The sequence below is a fragment of the Danio rerio genome, chromosome 4, assembly GCF_049306965.1.
Source record: "Danio rerio strain Tuebingen ecotype United States chromosome 4, GRCz12tu, whole genome shotgun sequence".
Taxonomy (NCBI): Eukaryota; Metazoa; Chordata; class Actinopteri; order Cypriniformes; family Danionidae; genus Danio; species Danio rerio.
The window spans coordinates 22081697-22099795 of NC_133179.1; the positions used below are offsets into that span (position 1 = coordinate 22081697).

At 34.4% G+C, this 18099-nt stretch overlaps 1 protein-coding gene and 1 long non-coding RNA gene across 9 annotated transcripts in view; both read right to left on the reverse strand.

Annotated features, from left to right (window-relative positions):
• Window positions 1-274: 274 nt before the first annotated feature.
• Window positions 275-3093, reverse strand: LOC141381627 (uncharacterized). The gene is made up of 2 exons (XR_012402090.1): window positions 2057-3093; window positions 275-1874 (listed from the first exon to the last, which is right to left on the reverse strand). It is a non-coding gene; the product is annotated as an uncharacterized lncRNA (long non-coding RNA).
• A 2281-nt stretch (window positions 3094-5374) lies between these two features.
• The window catches only part of ppp1r12a (protein phosphatase 1, regulatory subunit 12A), a 95086-nt gene continuing 82361 nt past the window's right edge, over window positions 5375-18099 (reverse strand). For 4 of the 8 annotated variants that reach the window (XM_073945940.1, XM_021474997.3, XM_021474998.3 and 1 more), the window contains 7 exons: window positions 17590-17606; window positions 15876-16002; window positions 15674-15778; window positions 15096-15143; window positions 12793-12843; window positions 10189-10389; window positions 5375-6953 (listed from right to left, as the gene is read on the reverse strand). In XM_073945940.1, coding sequence (XP_073802041.1) covers window positions 10255-10389; window positions 12793-12843; window positions 15096-15143; window positions 15674-15778; window positions 15876-16002; window positions 17590-17606 — 483 coding nt within the window. In that variant the 3' untranslated portion in view covers window positions 5375-6953; window positions 10189-10254. The remainder of the gene's footprint in view (window positions 6954-10188; window positions 10390-12792; window positions 12844-15095; window positions 15144-15673; window positions 15779-15875; window positions 16003-17589; window positions 17607-18099) is intronic. The other 4 variants (NM_001003870.2, XM_021474999.2, XM_073945938.1 and 1 more) reach the window with 3 other exon arrangements.

Sequence of the window (18099 nt, forward strand, 5' to 3'; positions counted from 1 at the left end):
TATAATCTGAGAATAAGGCATCATAAGTTGGCGGTTCATTCTGCAGTGGCGACCCCTGATTAATAAGGGGACTTAGCCAAAACTAAAATGAAAATAATTCAAACTGAGAGGGTGGCGAATTATCACTATTTGAACAAAACATGTGAAATAATCAGCTTTTAAATGAATAATTCATGACTGCGCAGTAGAAAACAAGTTTATAAAAAAATGACATTTTTAATTTTAGATGACAACAATTAAAAAATTACTGTGAAACATTTTAAAATATTTAAAATAAGTGTTAGCTTTTCTTTATTTAATTCGGTCAAAAAATATATAAAACAAAATCTAAACAAAAAGCAAAGCACAAAATCTGGCAGGATATTTTGCAGTAATAAAAAACAAATAGTTCCTTCATATGCATACATTACACAACAGATTTTGTTTAGAGAAAATCTCACACAAACTTCTTTTGACACTAAATTCAATAATCTACTACAATCTAGTCTAATAAATACACACAACACACATATAGAGAATATATACATACCTATACATATATTTATACACATGTATTACACACATTAAAGTTTAAAATCTCTTACATATTTGATAACCTCCATTTTAATCATCAAAGTAAGATCAAAAATAAATAAAACAAATATCAAAAAACACTGCTTGTTAAACAACTACGGGGACCAGCGTAACGTTACGTAATACCACATTGAAATAGGTAGATGATGTACTAGAAATAGAATATAATTTGTAGGAATATTAAAAAAAAAAAAAAAAAAAAAGGTGGGTGGCAAGTTGGCTCAGTGGTTAGCACTGCCGCCTCACAGGAAGACAGTTGCTGGTTCGAGTACCAGCTGGGCCAGTTGGCATTTCTATGTGGAGTTTGCATGTTCTCCCAGTGTTCATGTGCATTTCCTCCGAGTGTTCCGGTTTCCCCCACAAGTACAAAGACATGCGCTACAGGTGATCTGGGTAAACTAAATTGGCCAAAGTATATAAGGGAATGTGTGATTGTGAGTGTGTATGGGTGTTTGCCAGTACTGGGTTGCAGCTGGAAGGGCATCTGCTGTGTAAAACATAAACTGTAATAGTTGGTGGTTCATTTCGCTGATAAAGAACTAAGCCGAATGAAAATGAATGAGTAAATGAATTAGATATAATAATAAAACAACACAAATAAAAAATTCTTTAATTATATGATGATATTTTTTTTTAAGTAAACTGAATAAGAAAACAATCTAACTCAAAATAAGAACTGAAAACATACTTGCAAATGCTACTTACACTGCTCATAATAACTCACAACATGTATGAGTGAATATAAGGTGACACACACAGTTGTAAGTATTTCCCTGCTGGTGCAAAAAACACCAAAGCCCCTCTTGTTTCTATAATAGTCTCGGATTCTTTTCTTTGTCTTGCTTTTAATCTGGGAAATGCTCCAGCTGATCTTTTCCACATCAGTGTTGCTCAAGAATGCCATTTAGACCATTGCATTTTAAGCAAAGAACTGAAGGGACCTCGACAACACTTCCAAATGGAGGGGAAAAAATACAAATATGTCCCATTGCATGACTGTGTGCAATTACCGTCTCAGAGCATTAGTGCATTACTGAGCTCTTCATGCCACAATGAGAACACGCAGAGCTCTGTGCCAAGCTCATTCATCAATGCAAAATCACTCAAAGTCCACAATCAATTTCATATTGTGGTTTTAAGAGAAATTAATAATAAAAATGCTTCAAATAAGAACAAAAATAAAGTCATCCATCATGCAGTCATAGATTAAAGTAAAAAAAAAAACACTATTTATTTATTTAAATAGCTGAGACTGAATTTAAAGATGAGATGCTGTGAACCAGTGTTTCTCAACCACATTCCTGGAGGCCAACCAACACTGCATGTTTTGGATGTCTCATTTGTCTGTTACACCCATTACAGGTCTTTCTCTCTCTCTGCTAATGAGCTGATCTCAAAGGTGTGTTTGGTTAAGGAGACATGGAAAATGTGCACAGCTGGTGGTCTTCCAGGAACGTGGTTGAGAAACACTGCTTTAAACCACTTTAATAGTCACTTTGAGTGTTTTAAAAGCTATTGTTAAACAAGTATATTAACTTGGCACGGTTTTTAAAAACGTATCTGCAGAAATATTTGGTGTCTTTATGCCTTAGTAGAGTCAAAACTTACAAACAACAACTTTAACTACAGTCAGAAAATGAAGTCGCACACTTAATGTATACATGTTTGTGTAAATGTGTTTGTTAAAAGTGGTGAATAATATCCAAACCATTAAATATAGTGTTATAGATGTGGTGTTTAGGCGTTCATAAATTAAATAATAAACATATTCACCTTATTCTTTGCCGATGAGCTGGCGCAGACATTTGAATCTTTTTGGCTCGAGGCTTCCGGTCTTATTCACTTCCATTTAATTTTAGACATTAAAAAAATGCTTTTTTCGCTGTTTTATGTGGCAAACTGATATTTCCTGATATTATTCTACTTGGTCTGTATAGTCATGCAAACATTTGTTTGTAGAGCAAGTAGTTTGATCGTTTTCTGTCGTTTATTATTCCTAGTCATTTCTCCCATAGGCGACTGAATCGGAAGTTCTAAAACAATCGCACTTCCGCATTTCAGAATAAGGTCAAAAGGCCTAAATATGTTTTAAAACTGAGTAGACGGAGCCGTTTTTGTGAGCGGGAATGAAAATCCCGAAGTGGATGCCTAGCGGAGCAATTTTACAGAATTCTTAGTGGAGAGAGGAACGGGATTTCGCTCCACTCCAGGTTTTGATCTCATCGTCCTCAGCCCTCGCTGTCCCCCATTTCCCCACAAAAACGCGTGCAGTCATCCATAAAAACGGTCACTTTTTGCTGAACTGTGGCTTTAGTGTACGTTTTATCTGCGAATATCTTCAGAAAGATGCCTTTGCTTGAAAATATTTGGTAATTTAAAGCGCCACAGGAAGTAGAAAACAAAACCTACTTGGATTTGAATGGAGAAGTGGAGGGCTTATGAAAGAGCGGGAAAAATAAAGCCAGAAAGATTCAGGATACTCATCAAGAAACACTTTTTCATCCCCCTCTCTCTCTCGCAGATGTTTGCTGGAGATTGTGAAGGGAAAGTGCTGATTTCAGTCAGATGCCATCTAGTGGAGCTAAAGCTGATCTGAAAACAGCAGCAGAAAAACTTCTGTAATATGTGTTACTTATGTTATATACACAAGCTTTAATCAATGAATACAAGATCAGGCGAAAAATTAAGCTGATCGTTTAAATAAACACAGGTCACTGAATAATCGTGAAGTCAATGCTTCATTTGATCCTAATATTACAAAAAATCTAATAATAACAATAATGAAAAAATAAACACAATTAAAGTTTAAGACGGTATTAGTTATTGGGGATAGGTGAAAAGCTTTGGGAGCCCTTTTTTTCTTCGAAGTGTTTATTGTAATTGATTTCATTTTAATAATAATAAAATAATATGTACATTTGAGCGCATGTTCGGTCTCCCTTAATTTTGTGTCATTTCATAAAGTCATTTAATAATAATAATAAAACTTTTTATTTATAGGCACCTTTTAAAACACTCAAGGACAGATTACAATGTCACAAGGCCATCATAAAAATACAAAGAGTAAACAAAAAAGTAGACAGGATATTAGAACAGGAAAACATCAAAAGCAATCCTGAACAGATACGTTTTTACCTGAGATTTAAAATTGGAAAGAGTCCACCTGATGAATGTGCAACGGGAGGGAGTTCCATAACGTTGGTTTTATTTTGAATATATTTTTCTTGAAACTAAAAACCAAGTAAAACATGCATTGCATCTTAGCCTGTTTTCGTGATTAAATCTGTGAATCCTAAAGCAGATCAGGCATGAAGTTTAATAAACATTCTTTTGTAGACATGTTGAAAAATGAAATAACTAAATACTAACTATTTATGTTGTGTGTCAGATTTAGTCACTCCATCACTGTCAGTTTATTTTTTTTCTTGAATAAAAAAGAAGGTATTTTGAAGTACGTTGTCTGCATGCAGCAGTTGACTTCTATAGTAAAAAGAAGAAAAAATACTATGGAAGTGGCTATCGGTGCTTTACATTCTTCAAAATATTTTATTTTATGCACAACCGAAAAAAACAAACAAACAACTAGTTTTGGAACCACTGAGGGGGTGAGTATATGGTGATTGTCTTTGTGAACTCTTTCAATATACAGCAGGGAAATAAGTATTGAACAAGACATGTATTTTTCTGTAAATAATATTTCTAAAGGAGATGTTGGCATGAAACTTAACCAGATTTTGGTAAAAAACCAAACAATATAAACATAAAAAACTGCACCAAAACAAATAAAAAAAACAAAACAATGAAATGACTCAAGGAGAAAGTACTGAACTATTGAAATGTATTTATTACTTTATATAAAAGGCTTTTTTTGGGGGGGAATGGCAGCTTAAAGACCTGTCATATGGAGAATGAAGTCATATGCATTGCTCAGGTGTGAGTTTTTCCACAGACTTTAAAAGTATGTGAATATCTTGATGGTTCTGTGGGTCTCGTTTATCAAATCTGATCCTTAATCTGTTATTTCTATTGGATTCAAGTCAGGTGATTGGCTGGGCCATTCTACAGCTTGATTTTCTTTTTCTGAAGGCATTTGAGAAGTTTCCTTGTCTGTGTTTTTGAACATTGCCTTGTGAAATGTCCACCTTGGTCATCATCTTCATCATCCTGATAATGCAGACGTTGGACTGAAGCAGCTTATATTCATTTACAATGATCAAGGGCAGAGGGTTGCTGAATAACTACTGAGAGATTTCATCCGCTGTCTGGGCTTTCAATGCATTTCTTCACCTTTCTTTCTTCATGTGTTTCCCCGTCTCATTTTTTTGTACACATAACTTACTTTGTAAACTAATTAGTTGTGATTTCTTTGCATGTATAGATTTCTTTGATTATTACCAACATCTGGGGAAAATTTAGTCAACGGCACCTTTGGAAAAGTGTTTTCTAAAAAAAATAATGATGATGTGTTCAATACTTATTTTCCCCACTGTAAATTTTTATAAAAAATAAATAATATCAATCGTCAACAATAATAAAATCCAACAAAATCACTGTCGGATTACATAAAAAAACATACTTTTTATAATATGGAGCTATCAACGAGATCAAAAAGCATCCAGTGTAATAATCCTTTTCTTCAATCTTCCGCCGGCCACTGAACAAATAAGATTGTGAGCTCATTATTCTGGACACTTGACGAGAGCAGGTCCAGTTCATAACACTGAACAGCACGACAGGTGTGACTTTCACATCCAAACCCGCTTGATTCCTCACAGAAACAAACAGCACAAAGAGCCAGAGAGATTTTTACAATGTACAAGTTTATTTTAATTAACTCTCAGTGGTTGGTAGTCACAGCACAGCTTGCACGGATGAAGCCACACATCTATTTTACAAGATGATGGGAAATTTAAAATAGGAGGGGAAAAAACAAAACAAAAACAAAATATTAAAAACCTAAACCAAAGAGGAGACAGCTGACAGTCCAACTACAGCGACATTGTTTCCCACCTACAGTATATTTTAAGTAAAAGGCCACTGAAATGCATAAAACGAGTTTTTCCGATGCATGGACTTCATCTGACGCGATGGCAAACGTTCGCTAAGACTCCTGACAGTGCATGTAGACATTGGGTTAGCGATAACTAGCATCTTCTTTTTAGTGACAAACACCTCGGCTAATACTACAGCTTTAAAAAAAAAACAAAACAAAAGAAAATAAAAAGCAAAAAAATTGAACAGCACTCTTCCAAAAAAAAAAAAAAAAGATACTGAATAAAAATGTGTGAAATGTAGTGAAGCGTTTATATTATCATCTCACAATTACGGTGAACACTTTTAAAACTGAAGTAGAAGAAACGAAAAAAAAAAAAAAAGTTCCTCCTGAAGGAAGAGGGCGCCTCTATTGTTTACTTTTTTCGCGACTTATAAAAGAAGAAAGGAAGTAGTTAAAACACACTTTTGTCCTCTGAAGTTGGTATATTTCAATAGTAACAGACAGGGGGAACCATAAACGCATGCCATGTGCTGGTCTCAAACAATACATATACAGGTATATACAACAACTTCACTCAGTACCTGCTAAAACAACGTGAGGAGTACAAGATATAAACCAACGACTACACTACAAACTCAAAGAGAAACGAGAGAGAGAGAGAGGAAGAGGAGAAAAAAAAAACGGGGGTGAGGTGAAGAGCAAGTGAACGTTTACTAGTGACGGACTCTTTCTTAAAGCATTCGCGTACGAAAGAAATGCGTATATTGCACATAAGTGAAAGCGAGGTCCGTTGTCTCTTTCGGGACATGAAAAGAAGTGTGCGAAGCAAACGCCATGTCTTCTGCTGAAAGACAGAGCCTTGATGAAAAGGCAGGACATTTGGCGACTTTTTTTTGGAGGAGAGGAAGAGGAAATCGAGGGAAAGAGAGCTGCACATTGCATAACCACATCTATACAGGAAAAAAAAATAAACAAAAAGAAAAAAAGAAAAGTGTGGCACAAATAAAATCTGGTGTTCTGTGACAGCCAATTTTTTTTTCCGATGCGAGTGACATATGTACAACTAAGGCTTATTGGTTAAATAGTTTTTCGAGGCTTTTTCCCGCCCATGAAGTGTTGGATGCCGTTCGTTCGTTTAACGTTTTTTTTCCTTAGTTCCATAAACGCAGTGGTTCTGTGTGGTGAGAAGCAAGGGGAAAGCTGGGAAACGCAATGGGGGGAGACGGAGCCTTCTTTGTCGCCATTGTCTCGTGTTAATATCTAGATGTGCAATACCGTTACTGCCGGAGGGTCGGCTCTATTTGGAAAGCTTGCTTATTACTCGGATCAGCGCTCCGTTTTCATCCTTTAGTCTCTGGTTGTCGGCTTTCAAGTCTGGTAGCATCTAGAAGAGAGAGAACAGGAGAGGGGAAGGTTAAGTTGATGGAGAAAGAAGAGTGTTGTTGAGATTGTTTATTGATTGCAGAGTCCTTCCTTTATATGACCACAACTTCATATAAAATAAACCACAACAACAACAACAAACACGCTTTTTCAGTGATGTGGTGATAGCAGCTCTGAAACTAAACGAATGAAAAAAAACATTGGAAATGGATCCTAAAATCTTCTGTTGTGTGACCAAACTGATCAGAGATTTACAAAAATAAAAATCTTAATAGGTAGTAGCTCTTATATTTGCTTAAAAATTACATTCAAAGTATTTTTTTTTTAAGCAAACACACGCTTTGAATAAAATTATGAATAAAATAGTTTGAAATATCTAGTTCAATAATTGCAATCCATTTCCCAATGTCACTAAATAAAGAAAATGAAGGAAGAAAAAAATATACTGGTAATTTTATGCAAGAACATTACCATTTCCTACAGATCTGTCTTTCATTTTTACCTCAATGTATTTGAAAAGACTTAGAGAGGTCAGTTTCCAACTATAAAGTTGCAGGGGAAAAAAAAAACAAAAAACAAAAAAACAATAGCAATATAAAAGTCCAACCCTAGTAACAATTACTGTTTGCTGGTCTGACAAAAGTGTGTGTATGCCGCAAAACCAGCATCATTTTGTCCGAAAATGGACTACAGACTAACCCACACTGCACATTTGTGTAGGTGGTTTATGGAACACTATATAGGCAAAATGTAACTTATACTGAAAAAAAAAACACACTATATGGCCTAAACCAAGCCCTAACCCCAACCCTAATAGGAAACCTGTGGCAAATTTTGTTTGTAAAAAAACAAACAAACAAACAAACAAACAAACAAACAAACAAAAAACGTTGTATTACAAGGACATGGGTATGTCCTCATAAACCACCTCAACATTGAAATTCCTAGGTCATACCCAAGTCATTAAATTATTACTACATCATTTTACAATTTGTACTACTAAACAACAAAGTAGAAGACACACACACACACACACACACACACAAACAACCCAGCAGGCAAAGAACAGTTGAGTTTAAACTGGAGCCATGCACTTTGAGATGAGGACAGTCCTCAAACCAGTGCTGCTCTGGCTCTCTCCCGACACACAAAAACCCTTTGTGTGTCTGTATAAACCACAACACTCGATACTCGACCCCTTCAGTATTCAGGTTACAGTGTTGAAGAGCAGATCTCTAGCTGAGATTTCACCAACACCCTCCTCACTAACTGAACACCACATAGATGGACAGGTGCGCTTTCCACACCCCTGAAACTAATAAATACTAACTGAAGTAAGCTTTTTTTTTTTTTTTTTTTTTAAATACATGTGTTCAGTGAACTGCCTAATATATTTTACACTTGTCCCTAATAGTTATGATTGATAAAAATGTCTAATTACTCGTTTGACATAGATGCCTTTTAATTCCTTTACACAAGTACTTGTCTTAGAGGCAATCAATAGTTTTGCTGTCTTCAGTAGTTTGTTTTTCTCAATACAACTGTGAAACTGACTTTGGTTCATTGTTGAAACCATGTAGACAAATAAGAAGTTTAAAAAAAAAAGTAATGTATGCTAAAAAATAATAATAAAAATGTGCAAGAAGGCATTCATTACACACAATTAACAAAATCATGTATTGTGCTGGTATATATTATAGCATTATAAGCTCTGTACGCATAATTTAGCCTAATATATACCTAATATATACATATTAAAATGAAAGAATATTTTAGGGTTTTAGTCATTCTCATGTTTTTTTCTTTTAAAATGCCATTAAGTCACTTAAGTCTACTCAAAGGGATAGGTCACATCATTAACTCATGCTTCACTTGATCAAAACCTGTTTGAGTTTCTATCTCTTGTTGAACACAAAAGGAAAATAAACTGAAGAATGTTTTGTTTCCAACATTGCTCAGAATCTCTTGTTTTGTGTTTAACAGAGAAAAGAAAAATCATAAAAGAATGAGGAAAATGCACAATTACTTGTATTATTATTATTTGCACATTGTAGAATTTTATAGATGTGTTAAATAACTTGTTAACCGAAAAAGAAACAGTAACAGTATGAGTAAACAATGACAGAACGTTGATTTTTGGTTGAATTATTACAGGGAAGAAAAGCAAAATGTTGTGTGCCAATGAAACACTTTATCTGGTTTCCAAATAGGCAAAAACTACTCTGTGATAAACCTGCCACTGACAATTACATTTTTAACAATGTAACAGTACCTCCCAAGAGTCAAATTTACAGTCTGTGAGCACCACAGAAACATTAAAAAGTCTATAAAACCTAAGTGCTACAGAAACACAACAGAAAAAAGATCCAAAAAAGGAAGTGCATGGTGTTTGAGGCCTATGGGCCAAAATATTTGCATCCTCGTTGTGTATACAATCGCCTAGAAAATGCAAGAGAAGCTCCATATGTAATTTAGGCATTTGCCAGCGACAATCTGTGGATTAAAATGCATGAGTTTTCAGAAGCCATGCAATCCAGATTAGCCTCAGGCAAAGCATATATGGCAGTTCAGCACCAGAATCTGGGTCTGGGAGGGGAAAAAGCAGTGGTCTTCAAAATAATAATGAGTTTGATTTCACAAAATAGTCAAGCACCTCATGCAAGATGCCAGAGTCAAAAGAAACTGCACTTCACTGCAACACATTCGAGGGAAGGGGCCAATAAAAACAACAGTACAATTTATTACTAAAAACAGTTAAAAAAAACAATAATAATAACAGTGACGGATTAACTTAAAAATTATTCACTCAATTTATAATTGTGAATTTAATTACTAACAGTTAATGAAATCTCTATTCTTTTTAAATTTTCTAAAAACATATGAATATTTCCTTTTTCAAAATATTATTATTATTAGCACAATGTTTGTAGGTTGCAAACTGGCCTTACATTTATTATATATCTTTTTCCTTTTTAGTAAATGAATTTGTACTTTAACAAATTAAAGCAACAAGTTTTTTTTTAAATGTAATTTGTAAATTAAGTACAGCTTAGGTATTTGGATTCAATTACTACATTTTAAAATAAAAAAAAAACAAATACTCCATAACCATTTGTTAGCAATAAGTGTACTGTTTAGGGAGGGAAAAAGCATCAAAAGCCTCCCTTATAAGAGAAGCAGGGAGGTGGAGCACTTAGGGAGGCGGAGCATCAGCTCAGACACAGGCTGGCACCTGCCTTATATGGGCGTGGGCGGAGCTGAATGGAGCATGAGGAGGGGTGTAAGGGGAGGTGGGGGCGGAGCTACAGGTCTGCGGCGGGCAGGTGACTGCAGCCCTGAGACAGTTTGGAGAGCACGCGGGCCAGAGCTCTGTTCTCTGCCTGCAAGCGCTCATTATACTGACGCAGAGACTGCACCTGCTTTACCTGAGGAAGATTCTACAGAAACAGAGAGAAATACAGAGAAGAGGACAGACAGCAGACAAAAATAAACAGTCCTATGTTAACCAAAAAGTGTAAATGATTTTTTTTCAAAATAAAAAATAAATAAATTAAATTAATAAGAAACAGAAAAGGAAAACACACATACACACCTAAACACTTTGAGGCTGGTTTATACTCATTTATATGCAAGTCTGCAAGTTTGCTTGGCTGTGTGCGGTGCAAGTTTGCTTTGGGTGGGCACATTTTAGCTGCCCATGTGCACAATAACTATAAGCCATTACAACACATGATGTGAAGTCCTTCGGGCTTTTTTTATCACTTTGAGAAAAAACACTGCATATATTTGGCGCACAAGCTGCACAAAGCTTTTTAATTAAACTACTTTTATTTTGTAGTTTAATTTGTAGTAAATTTCTCACTAAAAAAACTCACTGACTGAACACCGCATGGATGGACAGGAGTGCTTTCTACACCCCCGAAACTAATAAATACTAATTAAAGTATGTTTTTTTTAAAAACACACGTTCAGTCAAATGCCTAGTATACTACACACTTGTACCTAATAGTTATGATTGATAAGAATGTCTTGTTACTCGTTTGAAACAAATGTATTTTAATTCCTATACACGAGTACTTGTCTTAATTGCAATCAATTGTTTTGCTGTCTTCAGTAGTTTGTTGTTCTCAATACGACTGTGAAACTGACTGTGGTTCAGTGTTGACACCTTGTGGACAAATAAGAAGAGTAAAGAGTAATATAAGCTAAAATAAAATAGCAATAAAAATGTGCAAGGCATTTAAATTTGCAGGCAGACAGTTAGCTTGAATAAATAAAAATTATATTACTTAGTTACCCGCAATTGTACTAAAATAAAAGTTTCCTCGAAAATTATATGCAACCCATTTATTTGATATACAATTAAATATATTCAATTAGCAATTCCTCTCACTGACTTCTTAACAACTGTTACTCCACATTGTCTCGTTATTGCAAATAATAGTACAACAATTGAGTATGAAAGCCTCAAAAACTTGCTGCGGAGCCAGGTGAAAGTATAAATCAGCCTTTATCGGTCTAATGCAGACTTTTTTTTTTTTAAATGTTAAGATTATTTCATGAAGAGCACTTGCTGTCAATCAATTGGCTTGTAAGATGTCTAATACAGCAACCTAGATAACAGGGTAAACCAGCTAAAAACCTGTCAGGAGGCATTTTATTTCACATTTTAATTTGATCCCTTTAAGGGAAAGGTTATTAGTGACCCTGGTGGCCGTTAAATCAACTGCAGCATCAGTTGTGCTTGAAAACAACATTGATCAATGGCCTGAAATTGGAAATAAACTTGTATCAATGCACTATGTTTAGAAGAATGTGTAAATACATGCTGCATATACCTCAGACTCATGGGAGCCCATGTAAAGAGCATTTATGATTTAATGGCAAAACGCACTGAATCCTTCAGATAAACGTCAGTCTCCAGACTTTTATAGAAAATCTGTCAATTTGGGAGGGTCTGACTTTCTAAGGGGCATTTCAAGCTGTTTATGTTGACACTAGAAATAAACAAATAATTAACAATTGAAAACAATTTACATAAGGCCCCTTTAATATTCATATTTTTTATTGAAAGTGTTCATAGTTATAGAAAACTTGAGGATGAGAATTGGTGAGGACAAATTTAAAAGTGTGATTTCTTGAGCTGAAAAATCATTAAAAAAACATATATGATTGTATATATAAAATCATTAACGTGATGATGATAAAAAGTAAGCTTTAATTACATTCAGCTAGTTAACTTCAAGACTTACAGAATTTATCATATATTAGTACCACATCTGTCTTAAAGAGACTTCAAATGTGGTGTTTGAGTATACGGGACCTTGCAATTTACCAGAACATTACCAGCTGTCAAACATTTTGTTTAATAATGAAGAAAATGTATCCTAAAATTGGAAATAAACACAAACTCCCATACTTAACTGGAGTGAATTCAGTGATAAATGCTAAAATAATAAGAAAAATGTTGCAAAAATAAAACAATAACAAAAAAAAGCAAAGTCTGAAAAAATCTAGTCCACACAAACTTCTGCTCCCACTTCATGCTTTTAACATTAACTGCAGTCACACCAGAATCACAATCAAATGAAGTTACAAACCAGACAAAACTATTTTTATAGCTTTTAGTCTATTAGTTACTTTAAGATCATCTATATTTGACTGTATTCATAACAAATACACATTTTAACAAACATTTTGACAGAAAACAGGCCAAAACAGATTTAAAAATCACATAAACATTTGAAAAAAAAATATGAATAAAAACAACAACAGATTTTCTATTTTAGTGGTTTTATAATGGTGACCCACACGCACAGCAAAGGGCAGAACATAATTACCTTCAGCTCCTCCTCCATCTCAGAGATCTTCCTTTCTAGAGCTCTTCTTTCCTGCAGACACACAAACATTAACAAGTTCAAGCAAATGACCATAAAACACACATACACAACTGTATGATCCACTAGCACTGCAAACAGAGAGAAACACACAGAATCGTGTGGAGGCATCAGGTGAATGAACGTCAAAACTAAAGGAAGTGATTAAGGTGAAAAGAACCACACACACTGCTTAGTGGAGCAGAAATACAGTCTGGTTTACTCATGCTCACACCTGCTCTGAGAACATTCTATTATTAATAAAAAAAATATTAGAATTTAATATTATACTATAATTAAATTACCCATGTATTAATATAATTATAGTCATATAAAACAGATTCTAGGAAAAGTTGTTAAAGTAATACAATTATTCAGTTTTAAAATAAGTAAAAACTATTGTGTAGGTTTCAGGAATAATTAATGTCAATTATTATTAGTAGTGGTAGTAGAAGTACAATAGAGGAGATGGTAATAATAGTGGTATGTAAAAGAAAAAAGGTGTATTTCTTTATTACACAATTAATGTTTTTAGTTTTACATTACATTAGTTTATATCCTTTCTCTTTTCAACCAGAAAATCATACCAGTTTGGATAGCTAGTACAATTTTGTAGTATGGCTGTAACAGTTCAACGGGAATTCATTAAATACAATACGAAGTAAATGTAATGCAATATGACAACATTTGTGTATTAGAAAAAAATGAGAACAAAGCTGAACTAAATGCTGAACAAAGATGATTCGCGACTAATAGCATCTGAAAAAAAAAGCTTGTTTTGACAATGTGTGTGTGTATTACATATATTATAGGTTATACACACACATACATAAAAACAAAACCATATATTTTGTTACACTATTATTTAAATTAATAATACTTTGTATCATACAGTTGAAGCCAGAATTATTAGCCCCCTTTAATTTATTTTTTTTTTTTAAATATTTCCCAAATTATGTTTGACAGAGCAAAGAAATTTTCACAGTATGTCTAATAATATTTGTTCTTCTAGAAAAAGTTGTATTTATTTTATTTTGGCTAGAATAAAAGAAGTTTTGAAATTTTTTAAAAACTATTTTTGGGATAAAACTATTAGCCCCTTTAAGCTAATTTTTTTTCCGATAGTCTACAGAACAAAGCATCGTTATAGAAGAACTTGCCTAATTACCCTAACCTGCCTAGTTCACCTTATTAACCTAGTTAAGCCTTTAAATGTCACTTTAAGCAGTAACGAAGTGTCTTGAAATATATCAAGTAAAATATTATTTACTGTAATCATTACAAGGATAAAATAAATCAGTTATTAGAAATAAGTTTTTAAAACTATTATGCTTAGAAATGTGCTGAAACAATCTTCCCTCCATTAAACAGAAATTGGTGGAAAAAATAAACAGGGGTGCTAATAATTCAGGGTGGTAATAATTCTGACTTCGACTGTATATATTTTATATCTAAACATAAATAAACATTTTCTGAAATATATGCATGTATCCGTGTATTTATATATACATAATAAAAATATACAGTACACACACATATTATGTCAAAACACTTTCAATTTGGATATGACTAATTTTTGTTCAGCACTTAAAAACTATTTTTTAATGGCTTTTGAGACAAAAACTAAATAGGAGTTCAAATAAATTTAAGTTTTAGCAACAAAAATACTATACAACTTGAACAATAATGTAAATATTAAACAAAATAAAAACCAGCAATTATTTTTCCACACAAAGATGATGTTTCACACACATGCAGATTCAACATCTGAAAGAGAAAACACACCATCACCTACATCCTACATGATAGACAGTGGCAGAGTGAAAGAAGGACTGTGATTGGCTGACGGGGTTTAGTTCAGACCCCTCAGGGCTGTGATAGGCATGTGATTCAGCCACTAGCAAAGCTGGAAACACTTTACGTTCAGGTTAAACATTACCCAAAGCACCCAGCTGAGCCTGAGATCTGCCTGCAACCTTCAGACATAAACCAGTGCGCAACTGTTACCAACCGTCTGTTCGACGAGGGCCAGAATGAAGCATTAATTCTAAACCACTTCTTAAACATCTCAGAAATCTCAGCATATGAGCTGGAATGGGCTGATTTGTAAGCATTTAATGGATTCAGTGCCCAATCACGGCATTAGTTTGATGTAAACCTGCTCTAGCATGGTCATGATGGGTTTATTTGAATAAAATATGAGGATTTGCATACAGTAAAACTGAAGTAAAAAATGACAAAAAGAATTAAAGTAACATTTGTTTTACCCTTTTCTCCATCTCCAGCTGTGATCGATCGGCAAAGCGCTCCTGTCTCTGTAAAAATGGGGAAAACAAAAAGCACAGTCGATGAGGCCTGTTCACAACAACACCAAAGGTTTTCATAAGCGATTGACTATTTCAAGGACATTATTAATAATGAAAAAATAATAGTAAGTAAAATAAATAGCTCAAGTAACTTATAGTAAATAACTTAATTATGTTTTACAGGAGACCTATAATTCCCCTTTTTACAAAATAAGTGAGTATGTGAAGTTCCATAGTTTGATTAAGGTGTTTACATGTCTGTAGTGCACTTCAATAATGCGACTAAAATAGGCATACTCCACACATCTTAATTTGATTTCTCTTTAGTTTGATTATGACCTTAATCTGATTAAATGAATCAAAAATCGTTTACATGGTTTACTCCTAATCAAGTATTGTCATAATCGCATTCAAATTGAATTATTGGTGTCCATGAAAACGTACTCACTGTTGAAGCACATTGTCTGTTAATCCCTCTGAAGCTTCTCAAGCAGATCAACAGGTAAATTAAACTAATAATAAATCAATTCTGAACTCACCTGTGTGGCCTTCTCCAGCTGTAGCTTTAGGTCTGACAGCTCCAATTCTGTATCGCGTAACTGAGCTTTCAGCTTCTCGTTTTCAGCTAAAATCTGCTCATAAAGCTGGAAATAAACAGAGCACTCTGGGTTAACCTTCAGCCCTAAAAAAAAAAAAACTCAACATTTGACAGCGCACACTCATACAGCGCAGTTTTCGCACCTTCTTATAATCAGTGGAATCGTCTTTTTCGAAACGAGAGTACGGACGTCGGCTCTCCCCAATGCCACGGCTACTCAAAGACTCATAACGGTCAGTGGATGAAGTGCTAGTAGAGAGAGGGTCATTGCTGAGGTGGGAAATAAAGATGCAAATAACTTCAATTCAAAGTTTCATATTTATAATACTAGCATATTAAAGGAGTAGTTCACCCAAAATTAATAATGTCACCATTAACCCACCCTCCTTCCAAATTCAGAATAAATTTGATCATTTTTGCAACATGAAGATCTTTTTATGAATCAAATTTAAGAGATTTATGGTTGTTTGTGAAGTGAATACACTTTACAAGATCAACAGATTTCATTTTGTCCTCTATTCCCATATAAACACTGATCAGTATACAATATTTATAACATTCTAATTTAGTCACAGGAGCTCCAGCATAATAGCTTGATAAAGCAGAACCAATGAAATTCCTTCTCAAGTGTGACAGCAGCATATTTGAGTTTCTGCAATAACCAATGAAAATTTGGCTTTCACAAGAATCAATCAAGTTTGAGCTTCGATACGAACCAATCAGGTTCATTAATGGGTGTTACATCAGCAAGACTGTGCTGCTACAAGAACCAGTGAGCTTTATACATTGGTACGTTTTTGCTTCTGGAAAAACCAACAAGAAATGAGCTTTTACAAAAACCAATTGAGTACATTCTTGTGCAAAACATTAGCATGTTTAAGCCCCTGCAATACCAGTGAGGGCTTGAGCTTCTAAAAGAACCAATGAGGTTCATTCTTGTGTGTCAAAGTTGTAATACTGAGCTTCTGGAATAAACAATGAAATCTGAGCTTCCGCAAGAACCAATCAGGCTTGAGCTTCTACGAGAGCCAATGAGGTACATTTTTGTGCATTACATCAGTACGGCTGAGCTCTTTCAAGAAGAACCGGTGAGATGTGAATTGCCACACCAACCAATTAGATTCATTCTCCAATATCACACAACACGTGTGTCTAAAGCTCCTACAAGAACCAATGAGCTTCTGGAAGAACCAATAAGACTTGAGCTTCCACAATAGTCAATGGCAATCATTCTTGAGCTCAAGCAAGAACCAACAAGGTTCATTCTAGTGTTTTACATGTGCACATTTGAGCTTCTGGAATAACCAATTACATTTCACACAAAATTTCCACGAAGATTGGTGAGGTTCATTCTTGCTTGTTGATCAAAAATGGTCAAGCTTCTGTCTACATTTCGTCACCTTAGAATTATAAGGTGACATTTTTGTCAAAATAGAGTTATTGGCATATTCTTATTAAATGACATCTTATTTACGTCATGGAATGTTTTTTATAAGTTGTTTACATTAAGACTTTTAAAAAAAAAAAAAAAAAACAAATGTCACACACATACTGTTTGCAATGAAATGCAAAAACTTTGAAGCTCAATATCTCAAAATCAATCAGAACACAGAAAGAACCTTATAATTCCAGGGTGATGACTTGTCTATCAATAAATTCCAAATGAAATCTGTTCATCATATATAATGATTGTGTCTTATCTGAAGACTTGGATTAAAATGTGAATCAAATTTATTTTTTTTTACCTTTATGAACGTTGAAGAAAAAGAAGATCAATAAAGGTGACAAAATCATGGCCCAATTTTATTTTTGAATGAACTAACCCCAAAAAAGGTTGCATTAGAGTGAGATACATACCTAGATAGTCTGTCGCTCTGTGAATATGAAGAGAGAGAGAGAGAGAGAGAGAGAAAAAAATGGAAGTTATTACAAAATTTGTACCTGCTGTTAATCAATCACATGCCCATAATGCATTTAGTGTGTCTGTTTGTCTACTGTCTAGACTATCAGTGTGTCTAGAATGCAGATTATCAATTAGTCTGGGATGGATTGTGACGCTCTCGTTCCTGGCTCTGATGGCCTGCTTAATGCTGCTATTTAATGAGAGTCTGAGCAGGTCAGCCATCTATCATTTACCGCTCTACAGTAAAGGACGCGTTTGAAGACATCTGGGTGTAATCCATTTGATTTTGTCCTAATAAGAGTCATGCTTCAAATGGTTGGACTTCAATGTGAGAGTCACATTTATCACAGTAAAAGGAAGTAAAAAGGACGTGGGTCACCGGCCCTCCTCTACACTCTAAACTCAGAGACCTCTCAGCCCTCAGGAGGCTTTTCTCCGTGAATTCCTGATTCACAGCCAAGAGT